This window comes from Caenorhabditis remanei, chromosome II (genome assembly GCF_010183535.1).
Source record: "Caenorhabditis remanei strain PX506 chromosome II, whole genome shotgun sequence".
NCBI lineage: Eukaryota > Metazoa > Nematoda > Chromadorea > Rhabditida > Rhabditidae > Caenorhabditis > Caenorhabditis remanei.
The window spans coordinates 11,219,133-11,235,684 of NC_071329.1; the positions used below are offsets into that span (position 1 = coordinate 11,219,133).

At 34.8% G+C, this 16,552-nt stretch overlaps 5 protein-coding genes across 5 annotated transcripts; 4 read left to right on the plus strand and 1 right to left on the minus strand.

Moving 5' to 3' along the window:
- Positions 1-1,335: 1,335 nt before the first annotated feature.
- On the minus strand, positions 1,336-3,130 carry GCK72_006063 (uncharacterized protein; the record flags this gene model as incomplete). Its single annotated transcript, XM_053725460.1, has 7 exons — positions 1,336-1,518; positions 1,566-1,703; positions 2,023-2,168; positions 2,211-2,307; positions 2,356-2,592; positions 2,647-2,954; positions 3,004-3,130. The coding sequence occupies 7 exons, from the start codon at positions 3,128-3,130 to the stop codon at positions 1,336-1,338; spliced, it is 1,236 nt and encodes a 411-aa protein (XP_053589654.1).
- Positions 3,131-7,845: 4,715 nt separating this feature from the next.
- On the plus strand, positions 7,846-8,586 carry GCK72_006064 (uncharacterized protein; the record flags this gene model as incomplete). The annotated part of the gene is made up of 2 exons (XM_003108831.2): positions 7,846-8,002; positions 8,477-8,586. 2 exons carry the CDS (start codon positions 7,846-7,848, stop codon positions 8,584-8,586), a joined length of 267 nt encoding a protein of 88 aa, XP_003108879.2.
- Positions 8,587-9,324: 738 nt separating this feature from the next.
- On the plus strand, positions 9,325-9,586 carry GCK72_006065 (uncharacterized protein; the record flags this gene model as incomplete). The annotated part of the gene is made up of 2 exons (XM_053725461.1): positions 9,325-9,454; positions 9,507-9,586. The coding sequence occupies 2 exons, from the start codon at positions 9,325-9,327 to the stop codon at positions 9,584-9,586; spliced, it is 210 nt and encodes a 69-aa protein (XP_053589655.1).
- Positions 9,587-10,434: 848 nt separating this feature from the next.
- On the plus strand, positions 10,435-10,760 carry GCK72_006066 (uncharacterized protein; the record flags this gene model as incomplete). Its single annotated transcript, XM_003108970.2, has 2 exons — positions 10,435-10,594; positions 10,642-10,760. The coding sequence occupies 2 exons, from the start codon at positions 10,435-10,437 to the stop codon at positions 10,758-10,760; spliced, it is 279 nt and encodes a 92-aa protein (XP_003109018.2).
- Positions 10,761-14,984: 4,224 nt separating this feature from the next.
- Positions 14,985-16,315, plus strand: GCK72_006067 (uncharacterized protein; the record flags this gene model as incomplete). The annotated part of the gene is made up of 7 exons (XM_053725462.1): positions 14,985-15,022; positions 15,065-15,210; positions 15,394-15,521; positions 15,568-15,765; positions 15,812-15,924; positions 15,972-16,034; positions 16,087-16,315. 7 exons carry the CDS (start codon positions 14,985-14,987, stop codon positions 16,313-16,315), a joined length of 915 nt encoding a protein of 304 aa, XP_053589656.1.
- Positions 16,316-16,552: the final 237 nt, after the last annotated feature.

A 16,552-nucleotide genomic window follows, 5' to 3' on the forward strand; every position in this document is an offset into this window, starting at 1 on the left:
CCAGGGCATGTTTTTGATCTTCCAAACGTTCACTTCGACACGATTTTCGATGAACATGTCTGTGTGAAAACGATAAACGATACTATTGTCCTGAAAAAAGTTAGGAAACCTGATCAGAAAATATCCTCCAACAAGAAATGGAAAGATTGAAACGGTTTGAACGATATTTATAGTGGATTCAATGAAATTGAGTGTCCTCTCATAACTGGCTACATCTGAAAAACGTTCATTCCGCAAATTGAAAATGCTTAAAATTTGTCTTCTCCAAACATACTCGCTCGATGTTTCGTCCATTCAAGCTTCATATTCCTTATTTCTAAACCAAAATAAAGCAGCAGACACAAATAAAGTAAAGAAATATATATTTTTTTATAGCATTTCAGAGTGTAAAACACTATGAGAGCCATCAATACCTACAAAATTTGTGTTTTTCTGATTCCTTTCGTATATGAACTCTTACATGTTGAAGGGATTTACTAATACTTGTGCACTGTCTGGTTGTATCGTATTTGTTAAATGCTGGATTTTGTATTAAAATACCGATCATTTCCAGTTCCAGAGGTGGGCAGAATCTAAACGTTCAAATATTCTCGAGTAGTTTTAGCTATTCAGACTTACATTATAGCGTAATATATTGGCAAACAGTTGAAAAATACGAGAAAAACAGAGTACAGTTGTAGATGTTGCTGAAAGTGTCACCAATAAACATTATAACAAAGAAACAATTGTTATTTTTGCCTTTATTAAAACTCACTCTAACGTTGGTTTTGGCCTCAAAGAATATATGTTTCTCTCTTCTATCCAGTTGTCTCTCAAAAAGACATTTCCCATTGTTATTTGAAAAGATTGTGTCATCAAGTAATTCTTCTTGTTTCCTTTTAGTATTGTACTTTATCATTGTAAAAAGATAGTTGAGTTCTCATCCTCAGAGCTTATCTAATATTTTAATGACGTTTCCTTTTGCAAATGTCACGTTTCTAATTTGACGGATTTCTATTATTATTGTTTTTAAACTGCCCATATTCAATGGATCAGAAAAGAACAAGAAATGCACAGCAGTTTAGAATCAAAGAATCATGTTGCGGGGAGAGTATTGAATATATGTACGATTACTTTAAAAATTATAGTCTTTAGTTAGGACTTCATGAAGTTTTTAGCTAAAGCACCAGAAATACGACTCTAAAACTTCTAATATACACCCAACCAATTTTCGACATAGATTTCCTGATTTATAGAAAAAGTTTCATTATTCTACAGGTAAGAGAAATCAACTCTTCGTAGTCGAACGCTTGTCCATTAGTGATAAAGAAAACTCGTAACAAATATCCGTCAAGTTTACAGCTTATTTTTGTATTCATTGTCAATGAATTTTGCAATTGTATTCAGTTGAATATTCGAAGTTCCTTCATAGATTCCTCCGACAACTGCATCTCGATAGAACTTCTCGGCAGAGAATTCTTTAGTGAATCCTCTTCCGCCGAGCCATTCGATACACATTTTTGTTGTCTTACAAGCCACCTGAATACACAAAAATTATAAAATCAAATTTAGAGATTTAAAAAAACCTCAGGTGCATAATATTTCGCCATCGAAGCTGCCTTCACAAACGGAAAACCACAATCCTTCATTCTTGCCGAATTGTAAACCATCAGTCGAGCGGCTTCAATTTCCGTTCCAACTTTCGCAATTTGATGTTGAAGACCCTGAGAAAACGGACAATACAAGTTGAAAGATGATTGATAAATACCGTAATTACTGTATTATAACGGCACCTGTAATAGAACGGCACCTGTATTATAACGGCACCCCATCTATACTCAGAATTCATGAATGTGATCATCCCGGTGTCTTTTTTTGGTTCTGATTATAAGCAGCGTGATTAGTAACTTCTTGATCAGCCGATAGAACTCCCAAAAAAAGTTTTTCCGGTAAATTTTAATAAGTTTCTGAAACCACAAAATTTCTCTGGGAGCCGGTTGAAAAATATAACGGCATGCCGTTATAATACAGTATTTACGGTACCTGGAAATCAATGAGTCTACTTCCAAATTGTTTTCTCTCTCTGAGATATGGAATCGTCTGATCAAAACATCCTTGAGCCAGTCCAGCCATTTGAGCCCCAATCAAAATACGACTAGCATTCAGAATATCAATTGCATATTTGTATCCTATAAAAACAAAAATTAAAATAATTCGCAAATATAAACTACCTTTCCCATATTCTCCGACAATTGATGACTTCGGAACCCGGACGTTATTGAAGTGGACTTGAGCTGTCGTTCCAGCACGCATTCCGAGGTTGTCATCCTGAATATTATGAATTATTTTCTCTGAAACCATCAAAATATCTCAAACATGTTCCCCTACAACAACTCCTTCTTGATCTCTATCAATCAAGAAACAAGTGATTCCTCGATATCCTTTTTCTGGTTCTGCATTTGCCAAAACAAGAAAGAAATCAGCAATAGGAGCATTACTAATTCCCCATTTCGAGCCATTTATGAGAAAATCATTGTTGTCTTTTGTTGCAGTTGTTTTCATTGCAAATGCATCTGATCCAGATACAGTCTCCGAAAGAGCAAATGATCCAATCTGAAATAAACTAATTCAAGGAATCCTCAAATGAATGAGAAGAAAATCACTGACCGAATTAGTGCAAACTTTCTTCAGATACTTTTCCTTCTGCTCTTCATTGCCATATTCACTGAGCATTGGTGCAATCAGGGCGTTTTGTAAATGAATTGTCAGTGCAAATGCTGGATCAATCTTCGATAATTCTTCTACAGTAAGAACGGTTTCAAAGAATGATGATCCCGATCCACCGTACTTTTCATCGATTTCCAATCCCATCAGTTTCGAATCAAATGCTGCTTTCAGGAGATTTTTGTCTAATTTTGCATTTCGATCCATCTCTTTAACGAGTGGTTTCACTTTTGACGTAGCAAACTCTTTGACTGAAATCCGAAAGTATTAAGTTTTTATTTTGTAAACAATTGAATTAACCTTTTTCGACAAGTTTCATCTCATTTTCGGATAGATGTTGAAGTGGATAAACGGGTCGACATTTGATAGATTTAGTTGAGAATTTAGTTACAGAAGCCAATGGAACTCCTCGTGAAAGTTTCAACATTCTGCAAAAAATCGAAAAATGAAAAAAGAGAGAATGATAGAAATCAAAGAGAAAATCACAGAAGAGAAAAAAGAAAATTAACTTCCGAATTGCTATCACGTGGTAGGTACAAAACGGGTACAAGAAACAAATAAAGATAAATGGAGGTCAGAATAGACAATTTTAAAAAGAAGAAATGCAAGAAATGAGCTCAGAAAACTCCGACGAACCCTTTTTATTCTGACAGTTGGAGGTAGATGATCAAAGAAAACATATGGAAAAAAAAGGGTGTTAGGTGTGTGGTCAATGATGTTTGTAGAGTTGGTCGATGGATATATTCGAAAAGAATAGTATCTTTAACTTGTTGAACACTTGAGGTATTTTTATGGAGTAATTTCTCTGAGAGGTAGCTCTATTCCCCCAAATAATATTTTTCCGAACTATAACGTTTTCTGAAAGTAGTCTGAAGAAGCCCTCGATAAAGGTTTAAAACCAGACTTGTCACGGGCCGGGCCGGGCCAAAATCGTGAAAAATCTCGGCCCGGCCCTGCCCGCTCGGCCCGTTTTGAAACATTTTTTCAAAACATTTTGAGTTTTTGAGTTTTTTTTTGGAAATTTTTGGAAATTTTTTGAACTTTTTTGAAAAAAGTATAGTTTTCGAATAAACATTTAAAATTGAATCAAAATGTGAATATGCATGATAATTTAAGCATTTTTACTCTATTTTTTCGAAAAATTTCAAAATAAAATTGGTAAAAATGGGTACCCATTTTTGAATCCGGGCCGACCGGGCCGGGCCGGGCCAAGAGAAGTTTCGGCCCAGCCCGGCCCGGTCAAGAAAAATCTCGGCCCGGCCCGGCCCGGCCCGGCCCGATTTTTGACAAGTCTGTTTAAAACATTTTCATTCTCATCCATTTTGTACCTTTTTTGAGAATAACTCTGTAGTCAGATTGTAGTCAGATTGTAAGTTTACTCTCCTACCGTACACCCTAGTCTTCTCATCTCAAATGCACCTTCTGGATTGAGAATTATTGCATGTTAATTACACATTCAAGGAAGAAAGATATGAGGTCAATGGTCATTGATCTATCTTCCATTCAAAAAACTGACGAACTGCGGAAAAATGTTTCAGAGGTCCAAAAAGTTCTGAACGTACAGTGCACATTCCAAAGTGTTGATAATGTCGATAATTTATTTCAAAACTTCCTCCATCTTTGGAAGCTGCACTGGAATAAATCTCAAGCATAGAAATAAATTACTTTTGAAATCATATTGATCATTTCTGATTCTCTGAATCGCTTCCTCTTCTTTTTTAGCCTATCTGCGAAAACTGTCGTCTGTTAAATTCAGATCCACACAGCACAAATCACTATCATACACTACGGTTTTCCGAGTTACTTTATCATAAAATTTGTGTAATCTCCGAACTGCAAGTCATCATAATTTGCTCTCATTACGGATTTCTGCCTTTTTTCTGCCTTTTTCAGAGATTTTATCAGAAATCACGTCTAAAGACGAAAGCGCAACGAAAGATGAACCATGAGAAATGAACCGTGGAATTAGTTTACTGGATTTGGTGTAAGATCAGTCTGCAAAAGAGATATTTTAGCAGAAAATAAAAACAAAGTCGAACTGGAAAATATACTATTTAAGAGTTATCAGACCACGTTCCAGAAAGATCAGATTTAAAAATCTAGTCCTGAAAAATTTAAACGATTCGTTTACTGTCAAAAAGACAATAACAATTTTCAGTTTTCTTTAGAATCTGGAATCAATTGAGGCAGGATGAAATGTCATGTTGAACTTCTTGAAATAGTTTCATTTACTTTCTCACATGATTACTTTTCCTTTTCGTTTCTTAAGATTCCACTCACAATTCTTTCATATATTTTCCATATTCATTTTGCAAGTGAATTGTCTCTCTTGATTGTTTTGTGAGCATAATATAATTGTTTTTCCGAAATTTTATTTTTCTGTCTTTTGCATCGAAAATCGCTTGAACTATTTATCTTCAGAATACCTTCATTCCAAACCGAAGAACTAATATGTTTATCACAAGACTGCGATAATTGTAGTGATCACAGAATTCCCTCACATGGAAAAGTACGAAATAGTAAAATATTTTTCTGAAAATCACAACATCATTGTCTGAAACTGTCACGTGATATCTGCTGAAAACTGTAAAAGTTGCATTTTTGTTTACTTTCTGAAGCCTTATTATCACTTAATTCCACACATGTTTGTGTAGGTGGATGTGATGATGAACTCACCGGAAATCATATGATTTCAAATGAACATTCTTTTCAACTTTTGCTTTAAATCTTCTTCTTCTTCTTTTTCTTTGTTGGTCTCTGAAATTTGTTGTCACTTCTTCCCTCCCCTAGACACCTTCATCAATGAAAACGTGAGTCATTCTCAAATATTCACTTGTTTTTCTTTTTCTTCATTTTGTGTTTTGAGTTCCAATCTGTTCAGTTTAAACTCGAAATTTGGAATTTGGACATTGAGACTGTATTATTTGTCTTTTTCTCTTGTTTCGTAGATTGTTTTATAGTGGAAAATGTGGCAAACAAGTATTATAGATAACACATTTGTAACTCTTTTCATATTGGGAAGTCTTCCCAAGAATTAATTGTGTATAGGTACAAAGTGAACACGATAATTCGGGAATGATTAGTGTTGATAGAAAAGAGATAGTTCCGAGTGAACTCACGGCTCGGTTCAGAGTTTCAGAGAACTGGAAAACTGACAATGAGACATAATTATGACATAATTATCTATAAGTGGTAAAGTCATCGAAGTGATTCTGAGGCTTATGTTGGACAAGTCTCTATGTCTGAGTTTGGCTGGAATATTAGACTAGACGATTATTTCGATATCATTGGGCAGAAACAAGCAAACTACAGGTCAATCGCCTTCGATTCAGACGGACTGACTATAGAGGTTTTGACGAGAGCAAGTTGATAGGATCATTCAAACATCGCTCATCGAGAATTGTATGTCTTCCAAATTAAAAAGTTTGAAACTTCAACAAGTATCAGAATTCTGATGATTCAATTGAAGGTTTCATCTGAAGCCTTTTGAGGGAATGTGACTACTCATAAGTTTTTTTGTTTTCCAAGTCATGAGCTATTGAATTTCGATCAAAAAACAAATAATTTGATGACAAAAAAACTCGAAGGAATCACCCATTTTGAATACTACTCCCCCACCTTTTCTTCCAGTTCGCTAATATGTTTTTTTTCTTTTTTCTAGTTTCAGTAATCTCCATAGTTTCATTTAAATGATTGTAAAGTCAAGTCTTCTCCGGAAACCGTAAATTCTCTCTTTTTTTCCCGAGACACTCCATTTGTCTGGCTTCATCAAACTTCATTCTTATCAATAATTTCAGAAAATGTTGCCAAAATTCAATATAATTCTATCATAATTCGTTCACCGACTTGATCACCTGACTCGCTTTTTCTTATCAATTTCTGGAATTTCTAGATCAAAAAGCATAGGAAACACACGTGAATCTTATTATTCGTGTATTTTTTCTTTCTCTGTTTACTACTGTTCCAGATACAAAAAACAGAGAAAACTAACGACAGATGCCCCAGATACCGACGTATTGTTTTGATGTAAAATGAGAATAAGGAAAAACATGAAAATGAGAGATAAATCATTATTCAAGGAACAAGTGGGCGTTGGAGTTAATGTCAAATCTGATGTTCGTACCTGAACAGGAAGAAAACAGTGTCGTCAAAAATTCGAAATTCCAAAGAATTCAAATGATGCAAGAAAAAGAGAAGGCCAGCTACGGATTTCAGGATATTATTCGAAGATTACTATAGAAGAGAACGGAAAACACTTCCCTCAATCTGAAAATATATGATTTTCTTTCAGTAAAGCTCTTGTTGAAAGAGTAAATCTAAGATTTAATCAGTCGAAACGAACAACTGAAAACGATTGTACCCGAAAACTTGAGTCAAATGCCTGAATGATACTGCTCCGGTTCGAAAAATGCTGAAAGACAGTTCTGATTCTAACCATCGCTTGTGACCTATTTCCTTGCATCATCATATCCGTTTGCTAGTGTAGAGAATCAAAACTCTGAAAGCTGTTGGATAGTTTTAATTAGTGGTTCGAACTCTGACAGCATCTTTCATACAATTATTTCTTGGTATGATTTGAATAGTACAGTATGAGCAACTGATACTCATCTCAGGCTAAAAACAAGTTAGAGTTGCTGGTGACGAAGTTTCTTCTACAATTTATTCTCGGATATTCAGAGAATTTGTGCAGGTGGTGGCCCCCAGTAATCATTCTCATATTGATGAAACTATTTTCGGACTTCCATACCCATGTAGTACTTTGACACTTTTCTCTCTGAAAATAACAACTCTATAAGCACATAATCTTCTTTCTGTTCACTTGACACTAATTCCTTTTTGATCTACTCCTACTTTTTTGAAATTTGTGTTCTCATTATCAGTTATACAGTTGTTTCGAGTACTTTCATCCAGTTGTCTCATTCTGCTTTTTTATTAAATTCTAGATGAATCAATACACGTCATTTTGTTGTGTCAGTCACTGCTTCTCGTTGACAATCACATCTCTTTCCTCCCCCGAGTTGCCCACCTAAGACTCCGCCCCTTTTCAGATAGTCTAGAATTAGAAGACTCCGCCCATTATCCGTCTGTATCTGCATATAAATAATCAAAATTCTTCAAAATTTTCAGATTCGAAAAACAAAAATGAGATCTCTTTTCGTCCTTTTCGTCGTCTTCATTGCTTTGGTTGCTCTCTTCGGGGATACTGACGGAGCTCCATCTCATCACAAAAAACACTTAAAATGCACTGAGAAATTGTACACTGCTCTGAGAAGTCTCTGCAGTTATCGAGGAGAAAGTGGTGAGTTAATCGTATTTTTTATCTAGTTTTGAACTATAATTCTAATAGATTAATTCGAATATTCTGTCAGTTCATTTTCCAGTTCGTTTGGGTGTAAAATGTGTGCTCAATTTATTTTCGGACACACATTCGAAAAAATTAAATTTAGATTTTCCTGAAAAAGTCCAAAGTGTTCTTGCTAATCTTCTTTCTAATCATTTCGAAACATTTCACGTGTTTCGTTTAACCTGTCATTCAGAATGACATGTTCCTCTCTCAATGACCTCTATTACTCGATTTCTCTTTCTAGTTTAATCATTTTCTATTTTGAGATGAGCAATCTAAACAACAAAATATTCGAAACTTGTTTGACGAACTTGTTCTAGTGACTCACTTTTCTCTTGAGAAACATGATAAAAAGTGTTCCTCCGATATTGTAGTTTAAGTGTTCGAAACAAATAAAATACATCAATTCAAATTCTTTTTCAATTTCAGAATTCCTCCGTACATCCGCTTCGAAATGCTGTCAGAGCAACTGTGATCTCTCTGAGATGATGACAATGTGCGTCGTGGCTCCAAACTTCGAAGACGATATTATCTCATAAAGATTTCAATCATTTTGTTGGCCATGAATATGTCATTGTCTCGTTTCAGTGAACTGTCTAACTAATTACTACTGTAGATTTTGTGATAATACTGTATCATCCATGTAAAATAAACTACGAATGAATGAATTGAACCATGAGTACGTGTTTTTTTTCTCTTTCTGAATAGATACTGAACGGACTGATACCGAAAGATGCACAGTTTGTTATCAGTTCTTTTTATGATAAATTCAGTGTCCATCTTCCTAGAAAAACAAAAACTGATAAAAACGCAAACGTTTTTTCAGTCCTAAAAGACAATGCAATAAAACTATATGATTCAATGAATAAATTAAAATTTCGAATGTCATTTTCTAAATTTGGCGCACGCCTCCAGAATAATAAAACTTTTTTATCTGCTCCGGAGGTGGTTCCATTTTGTAAAGTTCATTTAATAACATGTGCAAAACGATATAACTCCCTCAGAAAACACTTTTTTCGTTTCCTTAACGAAGACCCTTTCCTTGTTAATAATTGATGCGATGACATTTCCAATATACTGCTTCCGAATTCTTCCACCCTTTACAATACTTTTTTTCGGGTACTTATTGGAATGATACAGCCTAAACTCCGCCCACTCTTACTGCCAAGTCTTTAGGCATTTCATCAAGAAGCTCCACCCATTTTCGAAGAATTTAAAAGGAGTCCTTCGGAACATTCAGAATCATCTCACCGACCGTTCGACAACCTACTTCCGTGATGATTGCTGTTCGTACCTTTTTCATCTTGGCACTCGTCTTCGTGATGCTTTCTTCAACTGAGGCTGCCACTGGATGCGTTCACAAAGTTCTCAAATCAATGAGAGTCATCTGTGAAAACGTTGACAATCGTAAGTTTAACTGAGACTTCAAACCAGCATTTCTTCAATTGAAAAATTTCAGATTCGCTCCTCAAAAAGGCACACCAATGTTGCAAATCAAGCTGCTCAATGGATGATATGTGGGCTCTTTGTCATGAATAGCTGCTCCTTTTATCGATAATTTATAATTATGATCTTATTATTCCATCCGATCTTTGCGTTTCAAAAAGAGAATGAATTTGCTTGAGCATTGTTAAACCTCCGTTTTCCTTCCCTTCCCTTCCGTGATCTAAGAATCCAGAATGACGTCAAAAAGTCATCAGAATTGTGGGTGGAAAAACACTGAAAAGTGTGCTCATAATGAACCCCACACATCATTAAATAACAGTGACAAACCGGTTGTGAACTTGAGAGAAACGCCCGTTTTGTTTGTTTTAAAACTCGGGACACGAACTTGATTTCAAATTGGAGAAAATAAGAAGTTTGAGGTCGAATGGGTGCAAAGCAGATCTAAAATTAGAGCGATTTATGGAAAATGTACTGAAAAGTATGAAAAACTGTACATTAAAAGTCGGGTTTTGGAGCACCCGATTTTCAGAAAACAGAAGACTCACAAAGAAACAAAGCAACTCTTTGAAACTTTGTTTCTCTTTTTCTTATGTAGTTGATAGTATACTTCTACTTTATTCCGTAACAAAAAATACCAAAACCAGTCCGAAAGTAATCTTATCAAGGTCACATTACCCTTCTCCGAAAGTTATACTTTACTCGATTTCTTTCCCAAATCATAACCCATATCTTTTGCACGGAAAAAGGAACTTTCCCTCCAACTTTCCGCCCTTCCCTTTTCCTTCAGTTCATTCACGACTCCGCCCACTTTCCTCCCCAACTTGCTTGCAACTAAAAAGAACTCCGCCCAAATTCGTTTAACCCGATCGTACTATAAAAACGATTGTTGAGACGGGCTGAAACATTATCCTTCAATTCTAGGAATCGAATTCTTCTAAAATATGTCTCGTCAAATTTGCTTCGTATTTGCTCTCTTCATGATCTCATTCCTTCTTTTGGATCAAGTTCACAGTGCTCCACATCACAATAAAAAACATGCTGCTTGTCAATACAGACTCTTCAAAACACTAAACACATTATGCAACAAAATGGGAGATCTCGGTTAGTTGCTTTTCTCAAATTTCGATTCAAAATTCTAGTTTTTTCAGAAACCATCAAAGCCACAGCTGCTCGTTGTTGTAAGGAGAACTGTGATCTGACAGAGATGTATTCTGCATGTACACTGAATCCAAACAATGGATCTGATGAGTCAACAGAATCGTATTGATCCATCAACAAATCCAATCAAAATGTGCAATTTCTACTCTCCAATGACTTCTAAGATCTCTAATATGATGATATCAGAATTGATTTTAATGGAATATGTTCTCGTTTTTCTTTCTTGTTCTCAAATAAAATATATATTATTCATGAATTGATAAAAGAAAAAACGTAGAAATGAAGTGACGAGCATTTCTCCGCATACTGATAACAATCTACTCCAGGAGTAGCTGAAACGAGAAAAATAAAATAAATGAGTATTTGATTTGGAAGTATTTTGTTTAAAGTTCCGGTCATGATTGACGTCAGATGGAATCTTAAATAAGAAAAAAACAGGCTGAAACTGATGTTGAAAGTAGGAAAAGAAAAAGGAAAATGCGTGGGTTATTCTGAAGATAAGAACTTAAATTTCACACTTTTTGACATGTGTCTATCTTGAATTTCAGGAATTCTTCTGAATCATTTGGAGAAAAATACATATAATAGGAATGCAGGGATGATCATAGAACATTAATGTTGGTTTCAATCAGGAAACAAGTTCCAGAGCTTTTTCAATCATCAGACAACACGTGAATTTCTGTAAACAAATTAACACAAACTGGACTGATTTCCCGTAATCTTTTATATGTACACTCTCTTCTTTTCTTTGAGAATGAGTGAACATTTCCTGGAACGTTTGAATATTTAAAACACTCAATCTTTAATCCAAACTGATACTTCTCTTTTTGAAAAAAAAAGAACTATTTGATGAAAAAAAAAAGATTTTTTTGGTTTTGATATAACTCGTTCGATAGCCTTCACATTCCTGAAACAAAACAAATTAACCCATTGTTTTTACCATTTTTCTCGTTATTTCAGATCAAGAATCCAATCGTTTCGTTGCTGATCTTCATTCTTCGACACACCCATGAAATATATCTGACACTATTGAGCATCTGATTAAAAGTTCTCTCTCATTTTGCATGACGGAATTAATAGTACAAAACAAAGTGATTCAAAGTTTAAGAGTATGAAGAGTCAGGAATGATGCTGTTTGCTGTTTCTCCAGAGTTTTTCAGAATCATAATTAGTTGGAGATTGTAACAATGTACGGGTACGGAATAGTTGAATGTACTGTATTTAGATTCGAAAAACAAAATTTGTTATTGATTATTCAAAATTCAAAGCTGTATGGATTAAACCAAGTGTGTAATTTTCCAGTTCTCTCTCTTCTTAATATGATTGTTTTCCTGTCAGAAACTAATTGAAACTTGTTAAAAATCGTGATTATAAACTGAAAAACAGTCGGATTGACCGATTAATCTTATTTCCAAAACACTCAGATAACCCAGTGATCTTCTAATAAGAACAAGTTTTCACTTGTCACAAAGTCCGTCTGCAAAACAGAAAAAAATAAACAAACAACGGGAAAGAAAACAAGAATTTGTTGGCATCTCGCCAATTTAATCAACCCATTAATAATCGCACACTCCTCTTCATTTTTCCGTGAATTCGTTCCAATTATTCTTGTTTCTTCCAAAAAATGAACTATTCGTAACCTAATCGGTACTCGTCGGTGCCTGTCCCCTTTCGACTTGTTTACATTTAAAATTTCTGAGATTAGGTTAAGACTAAAGTGGGCGATAACCCAGAGACACTGAACTTTTTTGGTGTCACTTTTCTTTGCAGCGTGAAGGGATTCTCAAAAATACGTAAACTGGGCCATCGGACCGGGGGTCAACTACAACGGAAGAAGAACTTTTCCGAGGTGAAATGGCAAATGGATATGAGAACAACAATTGGAAACCAACGAAGAAAGTATCACACAAAGATATTGAGGTTGTTGGAGATGAGACCATGAAATTTTCGATAAAGACACTTTTCGATAAATTTCAGATTAGTATAAACTCCAATTAATCATTTCCTCATCCGACGTCATCTTGTTTCCCAGACTTGTGAATCTCATGAGATCATATATGCTGTCAACAACAAAGCTTATAACATTTAGGAATCAGAAGCGTACATCTGTAAACAAAATGTCTTACACTTAGATATAAGAGAACACTAATTAAGGGATTGTAAGCACTAATGACTGGAAAGCATTGGATGTTCACGTAAACAATTCTTTATCGCTACTGTAATTACGAAGAGAATACATTGTGACGTCATAACTAGGCTCACAAGGTAGGTCGCAACTTTTAGATTCGAAGGAATTTAAGATTTGGCTTTCAAATCTTTCTAACTAGAAATGAAACCGTATTTAGGTTGACAAGGTGATGCTGGAATTGTCTTTTTAACTTTTCAAAATGTTTGCACGGTATTTTAATTGCAGTTCAATCAATCAACGATCCTCGAACTTGAAACGAAGAGGGGGCTGGAAAGTTCAAAATCGAATTTTCAAACGTACTTTCAGAATATATTCGTGGCAACGAGACACGCTTACGAGAATAGTAGCTTCATTATCATTACAACCGAAGGTAACCTTACGTTAGTTGAGGAATTTGAAACTGCCATAATAGACTTCATCACATTTAAAAAATGAAATCCGTTATTTAAAAAAATGTTTTTTATTTGGAGTCTCTCAACAAACAAAGAATATGATGCTCCAATTGACCCAGAACTAGTTCCATAATCAGTATGGATAAACACATGTCTTTAAAAGTGAGGTAACCCTGAAGTTCACTACGAAGAAGCATTTTAGAAATACAGTACCGGCCAAAACATATCATATTTTGCCTTTTTCAGTTGAAAATGCCTAACTCGACACACTCAAAGTTGGACATTTTCCAACGTAAAATGGCAAAATATAATATCTTTTGGCCCGTACTGTAGATGTCTGTTGCGTCTGAGACGTTTTGGCTCATGTTTGATATATTCGTTTCACTCAATCAAGCTACAGAACTTAAACGAAACGGTCCTATTTGAAATTCTATTTTGTAGATATTGGTTTTTGTCGTATCTATGACATTTCAACGATATCAGTTGTCCATTACAGTAGTTTCGTAGTTTTATCTGTTCAACTTGTGAACATCTTCTAGGAAACTTCAGTTGTATCTCTTAGTCTTTTCGTCAAATACATCAAACCAGTCATCAAAATCGAGATGACAAGTTACCACACATTTTATGTCTCTTCCTATCATTTTATTCATTTGGCAACTTTTTCTACCATTGTATTTTGTTTGTCTCCTCAAATACGAGGTCAACAATAGTTTCCGCAATAAGAAATAGCGAGAATAATTGAGAGAAAATGGACGAAAATTGTGTTAAAGCATTAGGCAAAAACCTTGAGATTTTTCCAAAAACAGTTCATGGCCATGTTTGGGCGAGATGAACTTTTGTTCAATAATGTCTCCTCGAGTAGAAAGAAAGAAGAGAAGAGTCGGGTTCAATTTGTAACTGATGAAAATATGGAAATGCAGAAAAACAGAAAAGTTTTCAGATTTCCAGACAATTTACACTAAAACTTGATTCCACTCATTCCACAAACCTGAAGTTCTTCAAACAATTTTTGTTTTACTCACAAATATCATTTTATTCAGAACGATGTCATAATTAAAATACTATAGACTAAAATGTCAGCTCCAGTTTTTTCTTGATTTCTCATGCTAGTGCTGAAGATTTCATAAAATATTCCACGAATTGTATCCAGTTAATTGAATTGAATAGGGATGGAAATGTTACTGCAAACAATTGGAACGGGGCTCAAATTATGAAACAGGAGAACATCTAGTGGAAAATAAAAATTGAGTTATTGAACAATAAGGGAAATAATTGCAGTGAATCTTCCAAGAGATGTTCCGTTTCCCACTACTTCGAAGATCTTATTCATGGTCTTAGAACTGTTTTGAAAAATTCTCTATTTGCAATCGTTTGCAAGTTGCTTCACTTTTTGCCGTTGATTTTTTTTAGCAAAACTAATAAAAGACATTACAGTTTTTCTCTGGTTTAAAGTTTTTGCTGACAGACATATACTGTTATCATCACTCTACAAGACACGTTCAACTAAAAATATTTAGATCTTGTCGTCTAGTTTCTTATCATTACATACTATTTCTCCCTTCAGACAGACACTTTGTGGATTTTTTCGTACAAGGAAGTAAATTTCCAATTCTCTGTATTATTATTACAAAATGCTTTGTATAAATTGACATAATGATTTTCATTTTTGTACGTTTTTTAATAATTTCTTCGTTTTTTCTAGAGAGGAGTAATGACGAAACCTCAGTGTTCGGTTCAGTTGCAAGGCCAGAAAATGTACACTTTCGTTCAAATCGATGAAGACACTTTCAGGTGAGTTAACTAAAAACTACTTTCTGACAGAGATGCTTTCAGAGCTGAATACTTATTCCATGCACGTCAAAATCCAAATGGAGCTGCTTACGGTGGATTGATATTCTCTCAAGCATTTGCTGCAGCTGAGAGAACTGTTCCGGAGGAATTCAAACCGAATTCTGTTCATTCCTATTTTGTTTCGGCAGGTGGGTGACGATACGAGTAATAACAAAGAGATCACTCTGGAATTATTCATTTGAATTCATAGGTGTTCTCTTTATCAAATCTGGAGTCAAGTTCTTATCATGAAACACTCTTAAAATAGTATTGAATATTGTTTTTCACGTAGCACCAACCAACATGTTAATAAAACTTTTCCTGGTTTTCAGTGATCTATACAATCCCTGTAATATACAAAGTGAGAAGAATCAGGGATGGAAAAGGATTCATAACGAGAACAGTTGAAGCGATACAGAAAGACAAAACTTGTTTTTTACTTCAAGTTTCATTTCACAAGGTTTCAAATATAACGGCGAGTCAAGTAACATTAATTTATATTTCAGCCTGAAAAAGACGGCATGATTCATCAAGATGTGATGCCTAAAGTTCCGAAACCAGAGACATTGATGAGCATGAAAGAAGCTGTGATATCAACGAAGAAGCTCGTGACGGAAGGTGGTCTTGTACTGAAGCCTGCCATGTTGAATAGATTGATGAAGTTGGATAATAAAGCATATGTAACCAACAATGACATGTTTGAGGTGAGGAGGTGTGGAATGTTTAAAAAAAGAATGTTCCGAATTTCAGGCGAGATGCACAAATCTAGGAAACTGGTATGGATACTCGAGTGATTTGAAACCAGAACTTTGTGTCTGGATGAAAACAAGAGAATCAATAAACGACGATGAGAAACTTCACAGGTTAGTTTTACTCAAAAATGTTGATTTTCAGAATTCTAACATTTCAGATGGTTGCTAGCTTGTATGAGTGATGCGATCCTCATTCCTGCTGCAATGTCAGCTCATTTTTCGTATGTTTCATCTTATTTTGACGATTCAAAAAAAAGAAAACTATTATTTCAGACAAGGATTTGAAGACAATCTACATGTTTCACTGGATCATTGTCTTTATTTTCATTCTCACGAGTTTCGAGTAGATGACTGGTTTCTTTTTGAATGTAAATCTACCGTATCATCTGGAGGAAGAGCTTTCATAAATGGAAGAATATGGAGAAAAGATGGAAAATTGATTGCCAGCTGTCAGCAGGAAGCAATTATTCGAGGAAAAGATGGTCAAATCTCGAAACTCTGAACTGAATATGTTTTTCTAATTGGAAAATTTTCTTTCCAGTTTGTTATAATGAACAAATATAAATCATTTCGGTGTTTTAGCAGAAGCATCTTTCAAACTCGCTGGATCAGAGAGTGTATATCAAACACTTTTCAAATTAAGAAAATTGTTTTGAGAGGTTGCTCTGTGACAGTTTCTGATACCACCACTCATTCGTATTTTAAAATTATGGTCGCACTCGTTATTCCCTAAAAAACA